The sequence below is a fragment of the Saimiri boliviensis genome, chromosome 9 (genome assembly GCF_048565385.1).
Source record: "Saimiri boliviensis isolate mSaiBol1 chromosome 9, mSaiBol1.pri, whole genome shotgun sequence".
In the NCBI taxonomy this organism is placed as follows: Eukaryota; Metazoa; Chordata; class Mammalia; order Primates; family Cebidae; genus Saimiri; species Saimiri boliviensis.
The window spans coordinates 8,383,131-8,398,467 of NC_133457.1; the positions used below are offsets into that span (position 1 = coordinate 8,383,131).

The 15,337-nt window shown below is 37.4% G+C and overlaps 1 protein-coding gene across 3 annotated transcripts in view; it reads left to right on the forward strand.

Annotated features, from left to right (window-relative positions):
* The window catches only part of NEK11 (NIMA related kinase 11), a 292,126-nt gene that overhangs the window by 83,838 nt on the left and 192,951 nt on the right, over positions 1-15,337 (forward strand). For all 3 annotated transcript variants that reach the window (XM_010335819.3, XM_039480351.2, XM_039480352.2), the window contains exons 5-6: positions 12,987-13,051; positions 14,051-14,177. In XM_010335819.3, coding sequence (XP_010334121.2) covers positions 12,987-13,051; positions 14,051-14,177 — 192 coding nt within the window. The remainder of the gene's footprint in view (positions 1-12,986; positions 13,052-14,050; positions 14,178-15,337) is intronic.

Sequence of the window (15,337 nt, forward strand, 5' to 3'; positions counted from 1 at the left end):
ATTCTATAATTTAAAAACAACAGACAATTAATAATCAGCATGACCTGGGTGAATCTCAGAGGTCACAGGTAGGATGAAAGAAGCCAGGTGCAAAAGAGTGTATAATACATGACTGCATTTATGTGACGTTCAAAACCAGGCAAAACTAATCTAAGGTGAGTCAGAATAGAGATTACTCTTAGAAAGGGGCTTGACTGGGCCGGGCGCGGTGGCTCAAGCCTGTAATCCCAGCACTTTGGGAGGCCGAGGTGGGTGGATCACAAGGTCGAGAGATCGAGACCAACCTGGTCAACATGGTGAAACCCTGTCTCTACTAAAAATACAAAAAATTAGCTGGGCATGGTGGCGTGTGCCTATAATCCCAGCTACTGAGGAGGCTGAGGCAGAAGAATTGCCTGAACCCAGGAGGCAGAGGTTGCGGTGAGCTGAGATCGCGCCATTGCGCTGTCTCAAAAAAAAAAAAAAAAGAAAAAGCAAAAAGAAAAGAAAGGGGTTTGACTGGAAGGGGCACAAAGAAACCTTCTGGATGCTAGAAATGTTTTATATCTTAATCTGGATGGCGGATTACAAGAGTGGTATATATGTTGATATATATGTAAAACATCATCAAATCTAAGATTTTTACATTTTAATGTAAGTTATACTCTAGTTTAAAACAAGTGATAGAAGTTCCAAGAAAAGTACAATTTAAGCGTTATAGGAGCTCAGAAGAGAGATAGTGTTTTTATTTGGGGAATCATTGAAGACTTCTTCTTGGAAGAAGTAGCACTTGACACAAGAGAGGTTTTGAGTATGATGAAAAATGGGTCAGAGCTTTCCAGGTTTAGGGAACAGAGCACAGGCAGAGGTGGGAAAACATGAAACTTGTAGAGAGAATGATGAGTGGCTCTATTGGAAAGGCTCTTGAAATAATGAATAAAGTTGTTGGCAAAGATAGGCTGAGGTCAAGAGGGCTTTATTTTGGAGCATAGACATTGAATTCTACAAGAGGTTTTTGAGTGGAGTTACATAATATTGCCAGAGCTTGCTTCAGGAAGGTTAGATGACATGTTATACCAAGGAGAGAAGGTAACTGGGGTTATCAGTCAGTAACCTTTCATAATATCCATGCGTGAGATTGTGAGACCTAAACCAAGCTGGCAGAGGTAGGTAGGATGAGGAAGGATGAGAATGAACTGAGTAAGTTGAAATGACTGGACTTTAAATTAAATGGATCTGTGAGATGTGATAGAAGGTCAAAGATGAACCCGAGGTTTTGTTCCTGGATGAATGAGAAGTTAGAAAGACAGGTTTGAAACAATGGTGATGAGTTTAATTGTGAATATGCTGGGTAAGAATATGGAGAGAGAAGGAAAGGGAGAGGGAAGAGAGAGAGAGAGAGAATGAGAATGAGAGAAGGAAGCCAGAAGTGAGGCGCTGGATCTTGGGGAACCATCAGGGCTTGACTTTGTTTGGGTTCCTACAATGTCAGAGCCCTGAAACAAAGACTAGGGTACAAATAGATGTTTTAGGAGTTAGTCTTAGAAAGCAGAAGCCAATGAGTGGGAAGAGTGAGAAGGAGAAGCCAGAAAAGCTGTGCAGAATGTATTATTGAACCAGTGGCTGCTGTGGGAAGAGAGATACAGAGGCAGACTCTTCTAATAGTGTTGTAGGTTTTGGGTTTCTCTTCCTGCATTCTTTCCTGACTTTTTGGAAAAAGAAAAAAAGCAACCTTGCTTAAATATAACTATTGTTTTCTAGCACTATTACAAATTTCCTCTTGAGAAATTTCTTGTATTTCTGGGAATTTGGAGTGAGAAGAGGGAAGAAGGTGTTTTAATTTTGATCTAATTTTAGAGTGGTTTTTAAATGGAGCAGTTATATTATTCCTGATTGTAAATGTATGATCTATGTTTCACTTCTGTTTGTTTTCAATATTTAATTTAGTATGAAACATGTTTCCTTCAGAAAATACTTATTTATCTTAATTATCTGATTTTAAAACATTTTGAATCCAAAAGAATGATTTTTTAGCGTATGGCATAAACATTTATAAATAATGACGTTAAAAAGCCAAGACTGCTCACAGTTCACTGAAAGCTACTTTGAGAATGTAGCACTAAAACATGTTTTTGCTGAAGGGAGTCATGCTGCATTAACAAAACTCCAATGTCAGTGGCTTACATCAGCAATCATTTCTTGCTCATGTTGCATATTGACAGATATGGGTCATCTGCAAGTCTGCTCTACATGTCTTCATGCCAGTACCCAAACTGAAGGAGCAGCCTTTATCTGGGACAGACTTTACTCCTAGTGCAGGGAAAAGCAAGAGAGCGGAAACCCTTAAGGGCTCTTAAAGCTTTTGCTCAGACGAGACAATCATCCAGTCTGCTCACTTGCTATTGACCAGAGAAGTCACATGTCCACTCACTCCTAATGTCAGATGGGTGGGGATGCCTCTTCCTCCCAAAGGGAGCCCTCATTGCAAAGAGTAGTAAGTGTGAATACTTGGGAACAAGAATAAGTCCACTACAGTGTTTCACTCAGCTTTAAACTGAAATCTTTCAAATTACAGAAGATATATATAGGCTTGTCTACAAAGCATTATTCTAGTTTTCTCCATGTATGATCTACAGTATATATTAAAATATGTTTTGAAAATTACATAAATTGGCTTACACATTAGTTAAGAAGATTACCCTGGAAACAATACATGTGAAGAGGTTAGGTTTGTTGCAAATGCGTGGCAAAAATTTTAGTTTATATATATGATGGTTGATTTTATGTGTTGACTTGACTGGGCAGTAGATGCCCAGAATTATACATTGTTCCAGGTGTGCCTTTGGAGATGGTTCTGGATGAGGTTAGCATTTGAATCTGTGGACTCGGTAAAGTAGATTACACTCCCCAGTGTGGGCAGGCATCATCCAATCCCTTGATGGCTTGAATGGAACAAAAGACTGAGGAAGGAGGAATTTGCCCCGGTGTTCCTGCCTTATTACTCGAGCTAGACAACTCATCTTCTGCCCTGGGACTGGGATTTGCACCATAGGCTCCCCTGGTTCTCAGTCCTTTGGGACTGAATTACACCTCCAGCTTTCCTGGGTCTCCAGCTTGCAGACAGCAGATTGTGAGGCTTTTCAGCCTCCCTAATTCATGAGCCAATTCTTCATAATAAATCATTTATCATGAGTTTCTCTGGAGAACCCAGACTAATACAGTGTAGCTGCAGAGGAGATAATGAAGACTATGGAACCGCTAAGAAGAATGAAGTTATAGAAAAAACAAAGAATCTGTTCACTCCTTTGGAGCTTTCCTATACTTATTTTACTTTGGTTTATTTATATGTTACTCTAAATCTATAACATATGGCATAAACACATAAATAATGATATTAAAAGTTGAGAATATTCACAGTTCAGTAAAAGCTATCTTGAGAATGTTGCACTGAAACCCATTCCTGTTCTGAGCAGGGAGATCAGTTAATGTCAATTTCTTAAGGTAAACAACAGAGCAGCCTCTCCGCAGAAGGCCCACCTGCCGGTGGTCTCAAGGCCTTGCTGATTTTGGTGCTTTCCCAGTGGAGGAGAGAACAGGGCTGGGGCACTTACTCCAAGATAGCTTCCTCATCACCTCACTGCCCACACATTTCCCAGCCAGCTCGGTGAGATATTGTGGTAGAGTGGCTAAAATGTTCCCTGAAAGGTAAAAGAACTCATTTTTAATGTAGTGAGCCTTCCAGGGAAGAGACAGACTTAAAAATCTAAGTCAGTAAATATGACTGTGGAAGGAGGTGTCCTACCCCAGATTTGAAGATGGAAAAGCAGAGAGAAGTTGTGTCTGGTGTTACTAGAGATTCCTGCTTTCTCCTGGTCCTCACTTCTTGAGGATATCCTGCAGTCACTTTTTCAAGGCAAGCTCACCCCTGAACCAGGTGTAGGCAGAGTGCTGATGTGCTGGCAGTGGCCAATAGTTTGAGGAAGACCTGACCCTGCTTCTGACTTACAACATAGAGGACTCATTGTGTTAGTGAGGGGACATGAGACAGATAAGAAAGGCAGATGCCTTGGCACTTGGGACAGGGGCCATATGAAAGAGACCAGTAACAGGAGTTACCTAGGTTGTGCGTTGCGAAAGAGCCATTGGCTATGCCAGCACCTTTGGCAAGAAGAGTTTGTGATCCACCCTGATATAAGGGCTTAAGGGGAGGTGAAGGGAATTGTCCATACCTTCTCCACAGTTCTGCCTTGGGCTGGAGACCTGAGAAATGCCTGCTCTCTGTACCTCCACAGACTGTTCTTCACCTAACATTGGCTCTGGAGGCTGGGGAAGAATGAACTGATGGGGAGATGGAGATGGGATTTTTAGCATGAATTTGAACCACAAACTGTCAGCAAATCTTAACCAGATCACTTGGGTATCATGAAACATAGAAATGAGAGGGACGTACCACACAAACATATACGGTATGGTGCTCATGAGATAATAGATGGAGAACTGGGTTGAGCTTTTTAGAAGAACGATTTTATGTAAACTCTATTGCCTGTTACCTTATTATTTCTTGGATTTCATTTTCATATACTTCAAAGGAATGGCTATTAGCCAAGCATAGGACAAAATTATGCTGGCCCATTTTGGCTTATTGTAACCACAAAGCCAGTAAATTACAGTTTTGTTTTTTTTTCTGAGATGGAGTCTTGATCTGTCACTCAGGCGGGAGTGCAGTGGTGCCATCTTGGCTCACTGCAACTTCTGCTTCCCAGGTTCAAGTGATTCTCCTGCCTCAGCCTCCCAAGGAGCTGGGATTATAGGCATGTGCCACCATGCCCAGCTAATTTTTGTATTTTTAGTAGAGATGGGGTTTTACCATGCTGGCCAGGCTTGTTTCAAACTCCTGACCTTGTGATCTTCCCACCTCGGCCTCCTGAAGTGCTGGGATTACAGGCATGAGCCACTGTGCCCAGTCAATTATGATTTTTCAATAGATATTTAGCAAATAGCTTGATACCTGGTTTGTGGCATAGAAGTGTTCCATTACCAGTGCCAGCTAATTACTTCTTATAACTGCTTTCTGACGTATTGTATGCCTTATTCTTAAAGTATCCACTGATGATTTACTAATTTATATATTTATAGAAGGCTATCAAAGTATTATTATTTGTAATTCATCTTTTGTTTGTCTAGTCTAGGAGTCATCAGGTGAGGTTCTTTGGAACATTTTATTTATTCCATAGTTACAGCACTAAGTTTCTGGTAGGCTCCCCAGCTCAGTATTCCAAATCCTAAACCCTTGTTCTCTTTGACTTCCTAGGATCAATAACTCTAGAAACCAAGTGATCAGCTATAGATGCTCTTAATTGCAAATAACAGAAGCAGCTTAAACAGTAGAGAAAATTTATTCCGTTGCCTAACCAGAAGTCTCCAAAGTGAGTTGTTCTAGAGTTGGTTAACTTGGGTGGCTTATCAGTATTCTCTGGAGTTCTAGTTCTTTCTCTTTATTCCACCATTCTCAGTGTGGTTGGCTTTCATAGTCAGGCTTGTCCTCTTGTGGTTGCCAGGATGGCTGTAACACGACCACGTATCCCGCCTTCATACAACAGTAACCAAACTCCAGAAAAGGTAAAAGGGACATATGGCATGTCACGCCTCCCTTTTTTGTCTTTTATATGAGTAGGGAAATATTTCCTACAAGATTCCAGCAGACTTCTCTTATACCTCATTGGTGTTAGAAAAATTTCAAAAAACATGGAAGAGACAAAATATATTACTGGATATTTTTACATTGCAGTGCTGGACTTAACTTTCTATTATCTAGGCTACTTTATAACTCTGTGGAGGCAGAAGCACACTTGAAAATTTTTGTCTAGTAGTGATGCAAATAATTTCTACTGTGATCACCAGGGGTATGTCCCTGGTGATTATGGTTTATGGCCTTGTTAGGCACTAACCAGTTTTGTACCTAACTTAGCAATCGTATTCCCCTGCCACATTCACTCCCTATTCCCCTCGCTTCCTTTACCAACAGCTCTGAGGAGGGCTGAGCCTCCCCAGAGGCTCATGGGGTTCTGATGTCAAGGGAGAAGAGGAGAATGACTATTGGGTAGGCATTTAACAGTTCCTGCCATACCAAGAGGACCCCAAGAGTGGGCGTAGAGAAAGCCAGATTTCATTTAACGCTCCTAGTAAATACTGTTGTTCTCTTTTTAAATCAGTAAGAAGTCAGCAACATACTCATGTGCAGCACGAGTCTAGGTATTGTGGGAATGTAAGAAGCCAGTAGAAAATAGTGATTAAATAGCAAAGTTTTTATAGATAAACAGACCTATGTGGGAATAGTGGTTTATAGAGTCAAACAGATCTATATTTGTACTAATAGGCTATACAATATTGGGCAAGTTATTTGGCCTTTCTAGGCCTTGATTTTCTTATCTCCAGATGGAGCATAATAGTTAAAAAATAGTAATATAGTGCTTAGGATTATAGCTTCTGGGGTTATTGACCTCAAGATGAAGTGGCCTAGTGTTGCATCGTCTAGTTTTGTTCTTTCCTTTTCTCTCTACTCTTAGAAACACAGAGGCTAAAGATGATCTGATTAGAAGAAATTTCCACTGTCTTATCCAGTTCTTCACTTTATATGCTGATTTTATAGGCCTGGTTGAGTTTGTGCCCATTTGTGTCCTATAAAGTAAATGATATGAACTTTGAGTGACTTTTCTTTAAAATATGTCTTAGAATTTGGAGCTTTATTCAATAGTTTAATAAAGCTGAATGGTTGAGATCTGAACACTTTACAAAGGTAACATTATTACACTTGTATTATCCTTAATTCTGGTGGTAAAAATTATTTTTATAATTGATATTTCTGATTTTAATTAATAGTATTGGGTGGGCATATACCTGAGAGTGATCATTTACTGAGAGAGATGTTTCTTTTAAACCAGGTGAATGTCTTTATTGGTAATTGTTTACAGTTATAAATAATTTCTTAGTAAGGTGACAATGGTTAGGTTTCCCTTCTGCCATCTCTTACAGTTGCTTATGTACTTAAAAAAAATCTCTCTAGCCTGAGTGTAAGCATTATGAGATATATAACCCTGTCTCATGAATCTTTATATCTCTCACATTATGTAGTATAGCACATAGAATCTGGTTGGCACTCAGTAATTGCCTTTAAGATTAATGAATGAGTCCCACTAGATAGTATTCATCTTTGTACCAAGGATAATGTTTTAAAAACCAACATGCATTTATTGAACATCTACTGTGAGTAATAAATTGTGAGGAGGAAGAGACGATATTAGTAGAAATGTGGCTCAAGCATTTTATTTAATCATTTATCTACTGAAGGAGATTTTTGTTGCTTTCAAGTTTTGGCGATTATGAATAAAGCTACTGTAAACATCATTGCGGAGGTTTTTGTGTGGACATAGTTTTTAACTCCTTTGACAGTGTTTTCTTGCAGAGCAGAAATTTTGCATTTTAATAAAGTCTAGCTCATCAATTCTTTCATGGATTGTGCCTTTGGTGTTATATTTAAAAAGTCATCACCAAACTCAAAATCATCTAGACTTTCTTACATATCATTTTATAGCAGTTTTATAGTTTTACATTTTACATTTTTTAGGCCTGTGATTCATTTTTGCAAAGGATGTAGGGTCTGTGTCTAGATTCATCCATTGTATGTGAATGCCCAGTTGTTCCAGCACTGTTTGTTGAAAAGACTGTTTTTGTTCCAGCACCATTTGTTGAAAAGACTTTTTGCATGGCCTTTGCTTCTTTGTCAAAGATCAGTTGACTGTATTTCTGCAGTTTTGCTTCTGAGCTCTCGATTCGGTTTTATTGATCTGTCTTTTTTTCCTCCCTAATACCATACTGTCTTAATTGTTGTACTTTATAGAAACTCTTGACATCAGATAGTATCAGTCCTCCAAAATCATTGTTCTTTTTCAACATTGTGTTACTACTATGGATCTTTTGCCTTTCCATACAAATTTTAGAATCTGTTTATCAATGTCCACAAAATAACTTCCTGGGATTTTGATTGGGGTTGCATTGTATCTATTGATGAATTTGGAAAGAATCCATGTCTTGACAATATTGAGTCTATCTATCCATGAACATGGATTATTTTTCCATTTACTTAGTTTTTTGATTTTTTTTTCATCAGAGTTGTGTAGTTTTCCTCATACAGATCTTGTACATATTTTATTAGATTTATACCTAAGTGTTTCATTTTTGGGGTACTAATGCAAATATATTTTGTTTTAAATTTCAAATTCTACTTATTAGTTGCTGGCATATAGGAAAGCAATTGATTTTTGTGTATCAACCTTGTGTTCTGCAATATTGCTATAATTGCTTGTTAGTTCTAGGAGGTTTTCTTAATTGATTCTTTTGGGTTTTCTACTTAGGTGATAATGTCATCTGTGAACAGAGAGAGTTTGTTGTTTTTTTTTTCTCATCTCTATACTATTTTTTGTTCTTTATTTTTCTTGTATTTTATTGCACGTTAGGTTCTGGGGTACATGTGTAAAACATGCAGGGTTGTTGCATAGGTACATACATACATGGCAATGTGGCTTACTGCCTCCATCCCTCTGTCACCTATATCTGGCATTTCTCTCCCTGTTATCCCTCCCCAACCTCCCTACCCCCTGCTGTCCCTTCTCTCTTCCTCTACAACAGACCCCAGTATGTGATGCTCCCCTCCCTGTGTCCATTTGTTCATTGTTCAACACCCACTTATGAGTGAGAAAATGTGGTGTTTGATTTTCTGTTCTTGTGTCAGTTTGCTGAGAATGATGGTTTCCAGATTCATCCATGTACCTACAAAGGAAATGAACTCATCATTTTTTATGGCTGTATAGTATTCCATGGAGTGTATGTGCCACATTTTCCTTGTCCAATCTATCATCGATGGGCATTTGGGTTGGTTCCACGTCTTTGCTGTTGTAAACAGTGCCACAGTGAACATACATGTGCATGTGTCTTTTTTTTTTTTGAGACGGAGTTTTGCTCTTGTTACCCAGGCTGGAGTGCAATGGCGCGATCTCGGCTCACCGCAACCTCCGCCTCCTGGGTTCAGGCAATTCTCCTGCCTCAGCCTCCTGAGTAGCTGGGATTACAGGCACGCACCACCATGCCCAGCTAATTTTTTGTATTTTTAGTAGAGACAGGGTTTCACCATGTTGACCAGGATGGTCTAGATCTCTCGACCTCGTGATCCGCCCGCCTCGGCCTCCCAAAGTACTGAGATTACAAGCTTGAGCCACCGCGCCCGGCCCATGTGTCTTTATAATAGAATGATTTATAATCCTTTGGATATATATATACCCAGTAATGGGATTGCTGGGTCAAATGGGTTTCTATTTCTAGGTCCTTGAGGAATCGCCACACTGTCTTCCTCAATGGTTGAACTAATTTACACTCCTATCAGCAGTGTAAAAGTGTTCCTATTTCTCTACATCTTCTCCAGCATCTGTTGCCTCCAGATTTTTTAATGATTGCCATTCTAACTGGTGTGAGATAGTATCTCAATGTGGTTTTGATTTGCATTTCTCTATACCATTTACACTTTTTTCTTGTTTTAGTTAATTAGCTAGAACTTTCAGTATAATGTTGAAAAGAAATGATTAGAGGGTACATTTTTGCCTTGTTTCTGATCTCAACAGAAAAGCTTCAGAGTTCTCACTATAAAGTGTGATGTTAACTGTAGGTTTGTGGTAAATACTCTCCATTTCTAGTTTATCAGAGTTATTATCATGAATGGGTATTGGATTTTTTCAATTGCTTTTTCTGCATATATTGATATTTTCATGCGATTTTTCTTCTTTGGTCTGTTGATATGATGGATTACATCAATTGACTTTCAAATGTTGAACCAGCCTTGCATACCTAGTATAAATCCCACTTGGTTGTAGTGTATAATTTTCTTGACACAATGTTGGAATTTTTTTTTTTTTTTTAAGACTGCATCTTACTCTGTCACCCAGGCTGGAATGCAGTGGGGTGATCTTGGCTCACTGCTACCTCTGTCTCCCAGGTTCAAGCAATTCCCCTGCCTCAGCCTCCCTAGTAGCTGGGATTATAGATGTGTGCCACCATGTCCAGCTAATTTTTGTATTTTTAGCAGAGACAGGGTTTTGCCATGTTCTCCAGGCTGGTCTCAAACTCCTGACACCAGGTAATTCGCCCACCTCAGCCTCCCAAAGTGCTTAGACCACAGGAATGAGCCACTGTGCCTGGCCTACAATGTTGGATTTGATTTGCTAATAGTTTATTGAGGATTTTTGCATCTAATGTTTTTGTTTGGTTTTAACATTAGAATGATGCTGAGGTCTTAAAATGAGTTAGAAAGTATTTCCTCTTCTTCTATTTTCTGAAATAGATTATAGATATTTGGTGTCATTTCTTCCTTCAGTATTTGGCAGAATTCACCAGTGAACCCATCTGGGCCTGGTGTTTTTTTATTTGGAAATGTATTAATTATTGATTCAATTTATTTAATGAAGATGGGCCTATTCTGATTGCCTGTTTCTTCTTGTGTGGTTTTTGGCAGCTTGTGTCTTTGAAGGAATTGGTTCTTTTAATCTAGGTTATCAAATTTGTTATTATAGATTGTTCAGTGTTGCTTTTTTATTCTTTCATTGTCCACAGAATCTGTAGTGATGCCCTTTCTTTCTTTTTTGACTTTAATAGTTTTTGTCTTCTATCTTTTTATTTTAGTTAGCCTGGCTAGGCTAACTAAAATTATTGATATTATTGATATTCTCAATTGGTTTCTTGTTTTCAATTTTATTATTTCCACTGTACTGTTTCTCCTTACTTTGGATTTGTTTTCCTTTTCTAGTTTTCTACGATGGAAGCTTAGAGAACTGCACTTAGTTCTTTCTTTTTTTCTAATATACATTTAGTGCTACAAATTTCCCTGTAAGCACTGCTTTTGCTATATTGTACAACTTTTGTTAAAGTGTGTTTTCATTTTGAGTCAGTTAAAAATATTTTAAAATCTCTCTTGAGATTTCTTTTTTGTTATTGAGAAGTATATGGCTTTATATTCACTTATTATGGGATTTTCCAGTTATCTTTCTGTTATTAATTTCTAATTTGATTCCATTTTGATATGAGAGCAGAAGATTTCTCTTCTTTCAAATTTGTTGAGGTGTATATTATGGCCTAGAATTATTTTCAGTTTCTTTTTGAATAATTCCCAGGGAATTTTTCTCATTTTTATGTGAGCTCAACTGTGCATATGTGAAGATTATTTGTATACTTTATTCAGCATCTTAGTTTTTTATGTAAAGATTTTCAAGTTTTCTAGTTCTTCGTAACTCCATAAAATAAAGGTCTTAACTGATATAATTTACATTACTGGCTTATAGTAAGATTTAATAAATGTTAATTTTTTTTTTTTTTGAGATGAGTCTCACTCTGTCTCCAGGCTGGAGTGCAGTGACACGATCTTGGCTCACTGCAACATCTGCCTCCAGATTCAAGCTATTCTCTTGCCTTAGCCTCCTGAGTAGCAGGGATTACAGGCACCCACCACCATGCCCAGCTGATTGATTTATTTTTTTTAGTAGAGATGGGGTTTCACCATCTTGGCCAGGTTGGTCTTGAGCTCTTGACCTCTTGATCCACCCTCCTCGGCCTTCCAAAGTGCTGGGATTAGAGGCATGAACCACCACACCCAGCCAGTGTTACCTATTCTTAAATATTATCAACAACATTATTATTTTCACAAGTATACAAAACTTGGACATTTTGGTATACAGGTAGTGCTTGACTTACGACCACAATTGGTTCCGACAGACCGGTTGTAACACAATTTGGTCGTAAGTTGAGTAGGCTATATGTACAGTACTGTGAAATAGGTTATAAAAATCTTTAAGTCATATCTTATAATTTTCTTTCGTTATTGTTATATATCATAATTTTCTTTGTTCATTTTATGCCATTTGTATCATCTCTACACCATTTTGTTTCTTATTTTTACATTCGTCAGGTTTAAGTAAAACACTGCATTACCAGTACAACTGGTTTAATATTTGCAAAACATACAAAATTACAAAGTACAGATGCATACAAAAATACAAAATACAGGTGTAAAAAATACCATAGGAAACATTTTCCCAATTGCAAAACATATCAAAATATATAAACATGAACAAAACATTTTATTGGCCACTGGTGCTTGGCTGCGGATCGCTGATGTCGTCATCTGAGGCAGCAGTTGGGGTTACCGGAGTTGGTTTTTTCATAAACATGGTGAGCTTTGTCTGAATTGTATGTTTCTTTTTTTCTTCATAAATTTCACGATACGAATGAAACACATCATGCACCATCCGTTCAATCCTTGCAAATCGTTCGATGTTTGGGTCCATTGTTCGAAATGTATAAGAAGTTCATTCAGTAAAGCTAAACCGTCTGATAATCCCTTAGTGATGAACTTTCTTTCTGGCTCCTCCTCTTCTTTCTCTGCTTCTCTTCTTTCTTCTTCCACCACTCTTTCTTCTTCCAGTTCGATTAGCTCTTCATTTGTAAGTTCTCCGTATTCTTTGTCTAGCAACTCTTCAAACAGACGGGGAGCAGTCGTGGCTAGTGATTGTGGTTGTAAAGTTGAATGATTGTAAGTTGCATAGGTCATAAGTCGATCAATACCTGTAATAGATTACAAACTGGTCTATCAATTGAGGAAATGGTTACTGGATATAATACTGTGTAGATTATTTTACAAAAACATAATAAAATATGGCCTATTGAAATAGTTGAAAGCATATCACTCTTCTTCTAACTACATGTTCCCTGCCCTTTAAAATCTTTATTTTAAAACTTCTGTTTCCTCAGGGAAAATGGAAAGTGTTGTGACTTTGTAGCTGTTAAACATTGAAAGATGTATCTATGGGTGTATATATTTATGTGTAAATTATATGCAACAATGTTATTTACATACAGATTTATAAATGTTATATACTGCCTGAAGTTGTCTATTTTTTTCCCTTTTGTAGGAGGATACTTCATCGAGACTTAAAATCAAAGAATGTATTTCTGAAAAATAATCTACTTAAAATTGGTAAGATTTTTTAAAATGTGCATATTTTAGATTTTGTCATCTCAAATTGAAATAAATGGTACACGGAAGTGTTAGAGTAATCACTGGTTTATTTAAATTCCTCAATATTTTAAGCATGCATGCTGCTGGTGAAACAGACACTAAATTCTTAGGTTTCTTACCTGATGGGCCCAACAAAACCTAATTATTTTGTTTCTCAGTATCTGATATAAATGGAAATATACAAATTTACTACATATTTGATAGCTTTTCAAATATACTTTGAGTTCCCTGCTTCATGCCAAGTACTTCACAAGTTTTTAGAATCATTTACTGGTTTGATTAATTATTACAGGTTTCTTATTTATATTATTTCATCACAAGCAATAAGCAGTTATAGATAATTAAAATGTTGATATAATGGCTTTATTAACCTTTAGTACTTCAGAACTGTACCTCTCCTTATAACAGCTACTAGATCATCTAATCATCATGCAGGGTGTTCACGGGGAAGGAAGGAAGTAATAAAAGCATGCAACTAGTTAGGCAGGCGTAAAGAAGCCAATAGATTCAAATTTTTATAGTCGTGTTCTTGAATAGTCTCAGATCTTTTCTTTAAACTCTCCTTTATTGTAAATTTAAGAACAAATTCTTCTCCCCTCAGGTGAAATTGTATATCATCTTATTCAGTTTTTCCAGAAGCATTCTGTTTGCCATTATTCAGACTTGAAACAGCTTTTTATATCAAGTTGTCTAGTTTCCCATAATTTCAGAAATAAAGAATTTTAGCTTACATAATTCACTTTTCTGGCTCAAGTCTTCCTTCTCCTATAAAGCTTATGTTTTAAAGCTATTTACCAGCATTGTATAATTTAAGATATATGACTTTTCTTTCCTGTTAAAATGATATAAACCATTGCATAATAAAATGGTCACATTAGGCACTCATTCAGTTGTTAATTTCTAGGGCTAATTTTTTGTTGGCTTAAAGTATTCACAAGAATTAATTATTATTTCTAGGAGATTTTGGAGTTTCTCGACTCCTAATGGGATCCTGTGACCTGGCCACAACTTTAACTGGAACTCCCCATTATATGAGTCCTGAGGCTCTGAAACACCAAGGCTATGACACAAAGTCAGACATCTGGTGAGTGGGTTGTGGGCTAGATCCTTCATCTGCTGCCTTGAAAGAATGGTACATTTTGTCTTTCAGCTCACTTACTTACTCTATACATTTCCTTTATCCCTTTGACATGAATCATTCTGTGACCAGAGTAAAAGAAGGTCTTTTGTATTTAGAACTTGTTATACTTCACTAAACTAGTTTCAAAAATTCTCTTTATTCATTGATTAATTGGTTGGTTTTGGATTTTTAGTTCTTGAATTATAAGGGAAAGTTCTTAAGGTACCATAAGCATTAAATTTTAATATATTTCTGTTAACCTATTAAAGTATTTGTAACCCTAAATACTGTGCTTATTCTATTTTAAGGTTAACTTCAATCTCTGTGGAGAATGTACAGCGTTTCTATGTTTTGTGGTTTTTTTTTTTGTTACTTTTAAGAATTTTACTAGAGATATTGGCTTTAAGGATAAACTTTTAAAATTTCTAGATTTTCAGTGATAAATGATCTGAGATGTCTCAGTTTCTCTGAGCTCTTATTTCAGAGGAATTTCTCCTTGCTTGTTAGGGAATCAGGTGAAATTTCACTGCGTAAGCCATGTGGAAAATTGTGCTCAGTATGTCCTAGTGTAAGCGACAGAACCTATTTCTTTTCCTTTGAAGAGGAATCTTATTATATAATTTTCTGCTTGTTCAGTGTTGAAAGAACAATCTAGCTGAGGGCTTGTTAATTAAGTAAATAATTATTATATGCAAATCAACATAAATAATTCTGAGCTTTCAAAGGCAAGCAGTGTAGGCTGGGCACGGTAGCTCACACCTGTAATCACAACACTTTGGGAGGCTGTGGTGGGCAGATCATGAGGTCAAGAGATCGAGACCACACTGGTCAACATGGTGAAACCCCGTCTCTACTAAAAAAAATACAAAAATTAGCTGGGCATGGTGGCACACACCTGTAGTCCCAGCTGCTCGGGAGGCCGAGGCAGGAGAATCACTTGAACCCAGGAGGCAGAGTTGCAGTGAGCCAAGATCATGCCATTGCACTCCAGCCTGGGCAACATGAATGAAACTCTTGTCTCAAAAAACAAACAAACAAAGACAAGCAGTGGAAAGATGTGTTCACTTCATTCTTCTAAAGAAGACAAAGTAGAAAATTACATTTTCTCTGGTTAGGGAAAAGTG